Source organism: Galeopterus variegatus, unplaced genomic scaffold, assembly GCF_000696425.1.
Source record: "Galeopterus variegatus unplaced genomic scaffold, G_variegatus-3.0.2 Scaffold367, whole genome shotgun sequence".
NCBI classification, from domain to species: domain Eukaryota; kingdom Metazoa; phylum Chordata; class Mammalia; order Dermoptera; family Cynocephalidae; genus Galeopterus; species Galeopterus variegatus.
The window spans coordinates 349249-354825 of NW_007726478.1; the positions used below are offsets into that span (position 1 = coordinate 349249).

Sequence of the window (5577 nt, forward strand, 5' to 3'; positions counted from 1 at the left end):
TGGGGGAGGGTGGAGGTGGGGGAGGGGTAAGGGGGTGAGAGGGTGAAGGTCTCTTCATCCCCTTCCCCCCTCCAGCAGGCAGGGCTTGCCTGCAGGGGTGGGGGTCAGGACGGTCCCAGACCTGACCGCCACGCTGTCCCCCAGGTGAGGAGCGCCCTGCAGAGGACGACTGAGAAGGCCGCCGCCGCACTGGTGGTGCCACACCCTGGCCCGAGCAGCACCGACGCCCGCTCCTTTCAGACCCGCTGCAGCCCTGCAGGCCAGGGGAACAGTCCACGGCCCCCAACTCCCTGGGAGGCGGCCCAGGACGGCCCCGTAGCCTTGGTTCCACCCCGAAGACTCGTGGCTCTCAGAGGTATGGTCTCACCACCCTCCAATCTGAGTGCTGCCCAGTGCCTCAGTTTCCCCAATGCTCTGGCAGATCCTATTATCCCATCTGAAAGACAAGGAATCCAGGCCCCGGAAATTGCAAACCTGGTGCTTGGGGAATTGCTTAGAAATAGCTTGGCACCCTGCCTCCAGCTACCACCACCAGGAAACAGGGTCCCCTGCCCAGTCCCCAGGTGGGGCTTGCCCAAGGTGACTTTCCCTGGGTCTCCATGCAGAGCAGATTGGGGGATTCCTGAAGACAGGTGAGTGTCTGGGGTTCAGGACCCGAGTCATGGGTTGAGTGACTTCAAGGCCAGACCAGGGGTTCTGATTCTAGCTCCCACCTTATCCCCTCTGTGCCCTTGGGTAAGTTACCTCCTCTCTCTGGGCCTTAATTTCCTCATCACTAATCTGTTGGATAACCTTTGAGTGGACTCAGGATATTTGATAATGAGGTCCCCACCCAGGGTGGGGAAGTGGACAAGGGCTTCCTGCCTCAGTCTTCCAAAAGTTCACCGACTTGAGCGTTTTTTCCTCCTAGGGACCCATGGCCCCAGAATCCCCACAGCCTTCTCCTCCATTGCAGAAACCGAGAGACCGGTGAGGCTGGGACAGGCGGGCCCCACGGTGCTCTGCCAAGGGGTTAGCAAGTATGGCAGGCAGGGCTGGGGAGGCCACAAGAACCAGGGTAGGCTGGGCAGGGCTGGGGCTTCCCCTGGGGATCTGTCCCTCAGTTAAGGGGATGAAGGGTGCTGGGAGTTGCTGGGAGCTGCTGGCAGAACCTGAATGCCAAGGCCACTGGGGGTGGAGGGAGTCATCAGCAAGTAGCCAAGGCCCCCAGGGCAAAGGGGGACAGAAGGAGTGGGGCTCACGCCCGTGACAGCGCCTCTGTCCTCTGTCCTCAGGCTGTGGAGCTGACAGCATTCAAGGCTTCAGGTACAGCTCCCACCTCAGGGGGGTCCCCCTTTTTCCCTTTGGACTTGAACCCCCCTCAGCCCCACTCTACCCGGATGGAAGTGATTTGAGAAGCAACCACACCTGACCTCCCACACCCTTTACCCCCTGCTGGTGCCTAAGGTCCTCCATTAGCACCCTGTGGCTGGTCAGTGACAGGCAGCGTTCCTTAGGAGGGCTCAGTTAGGGAAAAAGTTGATGGAACCCTCTCCAGAGCCGGTGCTGCCTGGAAAGGCAGTGAAGAAGCCTCTTTCTCTGTCCACCACTCTCTGCCCCCCAAGCCCATCCTCCCCGCCTCCCCCGAGGGCCCCTGTCGTGATGTCTTGTGATCTGAGAGGCCTGCTAACTTGGCAAGGACCAAGTCATTTCCTCCAAGACCTCAGTTTCTCCAGCTGGCCAGCTGATGGGGCTATGACAGGGAGGGCCTGTGGGCAGTTGCGCAAGGCAAGGGACACCTGGGCCCTGCTCAGGGAGAGGACTGAGGCCCGGGGAGCTCAGCCTGGCCTGAGGGGAGCCGTGGGGCCCCTGCTTGCTGTCATCGTCTATGAGCTCGAGTTCCCACGATCTTAAACCAGCGTTGCCCAGCCTCAAACCACGTGGTTACTCCCAGACCTGTTACAGAGCTCTTACTGGGGCCAGGCTCCGTGATGATTCTGTCCCAATGACCTGTGGAAATGGTGTGTTATTTTCCTCCCATTGTGCAGATGAGGAAGCTGAGGCACAGAAAGGAGCAGCAACTAGCCAGAGTCAGGGGCAGACCAGAGTCAGGCCCCTGCTCGCACAGATGGGGGAACTGAGGCAGAGCAGTAGTCACATGGGTGTGAGCGCAGGCACATTTGAGCCCGGGTCTGTGTGCCCCGGGCTCCCAGCTGGCCTCTGCCTTGGCTGCTGTCTCAAGCCTTTGGAGGCTCACCTTCCCCTTCTGCAAATTGGGCTGGAAGCGCCCCCTGCAGGCCCGTCGGGGGCGCAGGCGCCGCAGGCCTGGGCTGCCCCTCCCCTCCCCTCCCCCACCCCACCGCAGGCGCCCGCATCTGCGGGAACAAGAGAGCGGCGCCTCTGCGCTCAAGTGACAGCGCCTTTGTCTCCGATGAATGGGTGCGTTGCTAGGGCCGCTCATAGCAACGGAGTCGCTTCCACCTCGGTCCCACCCTCCAGACCCCCAACCCTGTGTCCCAGCCCACCGGACACTCTCCGCCTCTGGTCCCCCACCCCAGCCTGCAGCCCACTCAAGTGGCCTGAGCGAGAGGTGCAGGGCAGTGGAGGCCAGCTGCATGTCCCTCGTGGTGCCCGTCACTTCCCCTCCTAAAAGCCCATGGAGCCCTCGGGGCATGCAGGTGGTTTTCGGATGGAGAAACTGAGGCAGACAGCGCATGAGGGAGACTCCTCAGGGTGGCCCAAGCCGGGATTGCCACCAAGGTCTTCCTCCAGCCTCAGTTCCCAGACCCCTCCCCATTTTGGTGGCATGTCCCCATCACGATTCTCTGCCAGCCCAGTCCAAAGGGCTCACTTTCCTCTCAGGTTTCTAGAGAGAGTGAGAGGAGGACTTTCCTCCAAGCCCCGCCCCAACGCAGCTCGGCCTGGGGACCTCATCCCGGGAACCCCAGACCCGTGGACAGGCGCAGCTGGCAGTCCCTGAGAGAGGCCACGCCAGGACCAGCCACCAGCCCCACTCCCCGGGCCCCAGCCTCCCCCTCCTCCCGCTGGGAGCGCAGCCAGCCCTGTGCAGCCACCTCCCCCGTCAGTCCCGTGGCTCTGTCCCCAGCCTTCAGTCTGTCTGGGATCTGTTCCTTCCCCACCTGCCCCGAAGTTCCCATGTGCCCTGCCTTGTCTGTGTAATAAACGTACTTTTGAGGCTCTGCCTGTCCCTCTCTGGGGTCATCCTGGCCTGGAGGGGAGGAGGGGACGCCAGGCTCTCCGGGAGATGGAAGGAGCAGGAGGAGCCCGGCTCTGGCCTCAGCCTCATCCCCGGGGAGCGCAGGCGGCACTGATGGGCACCTCCTGAGTCCCTGGCGGTGGCGAGCCCTTCACCGCCTCAGCCCTGTTGTACAGAGACGGCCTTGATGACTCAGACCTGGGGTCTCCTGGCCGTGCGGTACAGTGGTCAGGGTGGCGGTGGGTGAGCTGCGGCTGCACTGAGGGGGCTGCCTGCGGAGGGAGGATCCCACCCCGGAGTCAGGCTGTGGGCCAGGCCCTGCCACCACCCGTTGTGTGGCCACAGGCAAGATTATTCTGAGTCTCGGTCCCTTTAGTGTTTCAGAGCAAAGGGAGACGATGGGTCTGGTACCAGGGCCTGCCCCTAGGCAGGGGTCAGGAAAAGGAGGGGCCCAGGGGCTGAGACGTGGGGTGCAGAGGCCGTCACCCCACCGTGCTGGGGCCAGATGACATGGGAGAGCTGAGGAGCGTCAGAGCCGGGGAGGTGGGGGTCGTGCAGGTGAGGCACAGGTGGGCAGGGCTGAGTGAGCTGCAGCCCCGAGACGGCCCAGCGAGGCTCCAGCTGCTCCCAGAGTCCTAGAAGTAGCTTCCACTCTGGACCCCGCCTAGGCTGAGTCTGGGACAAAATCTGGGGGTGTTTGACCCACCCACACAAGTACAGGGGTCTGGGCATTTCATTCCGGGGATGGGGGCTATTTAACCTCTTGAAGCCCAGCCTGTCATCTATAGAATGGGGACATCAGGCCCACTTGGCAGGCGACAGAAGGGTCAGCACAGTCTGGTGCCCAGCACATACTAGACACTCAGGAAATGTCAATTGTAGCCAGAGACAGAAGGGGGGACTGTGGGGGCGCAGACCCTGCGGCCAGAGGAGGTGATGTTTAAACCTCGAAGGCACCAGGCTGGGGAGACAGCAGAAAGAGAAGACGGCATGGCATGCCTCCAGTGGAGAGCAGCAGAGCCTCTGCCCTGCCTGGGAAGCCCGGGGTGGGGGTCGGGGGAGGGAAGGCTGGGCCAGGCTGTGTCACTGTCCCCAGCAGGGCGGGGCACACCAGGCTCAGTCCTTAGGCAAAGCCTGATGTCTGCTGCTGAGGGGGGATTGAGGGCTGGAGCCTGAAGGGGCAGCCAGGAGCTGGTGCTGCAGTGGGCAGGGCACTTGGTGGCCCCTACTGGCATTTTCAGGGTCCTCTGACTCCTTCCCTTCTCTTCAGAGGGCTCCTGTCTCCCCCGAAACCAATCATATGGGCTGGTGGGGGAGGGGCCAGAGGTGGAGACCGAGGCGTCCTTCCCGTCTCCCTCCCCCTGTCCCGTACCTTCCTCCTCACACACATTCTCTTAACTCTCCAGCCAAAATGACGTGGGTCCCCAGACACTCCTAGCTGACATCCTTGCATCTCTGCTCACACTGTTCCCTCTGTCTGGACCGGCTCACAATTCCTGGGCATCCTTCAAAACCCAATTTGGACAACACCTCTGCTTTGAAACCTTCCTGTCCCTCCCCCTGCCCCCAGCAGAATCAATCATTTCCTCATCTTCTCTGGCTCAGTTCCGTGATGTATCTCATCGGATTATAATCCAATAAAGACAGTCTCCTCCTGAAAGATTGCACATTGCCCAGGGGCAGGAACTAGAGTGCCTGCTTCGTTTCTGCAGGTGTCAAGAGAGACACCTTCTTCTCTGCATAAAAGTCACTGCCAACCTGTGTGCCTAGGGCTACATTGCTCAGGGCGGGGGGGCAGGATGATGGAGGTTTGCACCATGGCTGCGCCCCTTCTCAGCTGTGTCGCCTTAGACAAGCCACTTCACCCCTCTGGGCCTCAGTTTCCTCCTCTGTAACCTGGGGCTGCCACCTGCAGAAGTGGCTGTGAAGGACACACGGGACAACAGGAGGAGGCAGGTGAAGCTGGGCACAGTCCCTGGACCCCGGGATGCGTCCTCGGATGTCAGCTGTGCTCACTGCTGCCACCAAGTGGGGGGTGGGGGAGGCAAGGACTCAGCGAGGGATGTGACAGAGAGGAAAGGGCCAGTGCTCTGAAGTTGCGTGGACCCAGGTTTGGACCTGAGGGAACCTCGGCAGGTGGCTTCCCCTCCTGGAGTATACCTCTGCTTCACAGGGCTACTGGATGGGCAGCAAGATGAGGGACGGTACACAGTAGGTGCTCGTTAAATGATTGCTCCCTTCTGCTCAAGATGGGAGTTGAGCTGGCATGGCCAGGGCAGAACTGAGGCTGAGACCCCGGAAGGCCATGGCATCTCCCAGGATCCCAGGGATGAGGTGGGGCCCAAACCCCAGCAGCGCCTGGTGCCCCCAGACCCCCCCCC

The 5577-nt window shown here is 61.7% G+C and overlaps 1 protein-coding gene across 1 annotated transcript in view; it reads left to right on the forward strand.

Moving 5' to 3' along the window:
- GPR144 (G protein-coupled receptor 144) overlaps positions 1 to 2430 on the forward strand; it is a 25066-nt gene extending 22636 nt beyond the window's left edge. The window contains exons 20-24 of the mRNA XM_008568031.1: positions 145 to 355; positions 606 to 632; positions 911 to 969; positions 1275 to 1305; positions 2345 to 2430. Of these exons, the coding sequence (XP_008566253.1) occupies positions 145 to 355; positions 606 to 632; positions 911 to 969; positions 1275 to 1305; positions 2345 to 2430 (414 nt within the window). The remainder of the gene's footprint in view (positions 1 to 144; positions 356 to 605; positions 633 to 910; positions 970 to 1274; positions 1306 to 2344) is intronic.
- The last annotated feature ends 3147 nt before the right edge of the window (positions 2431 to 5577 follow it).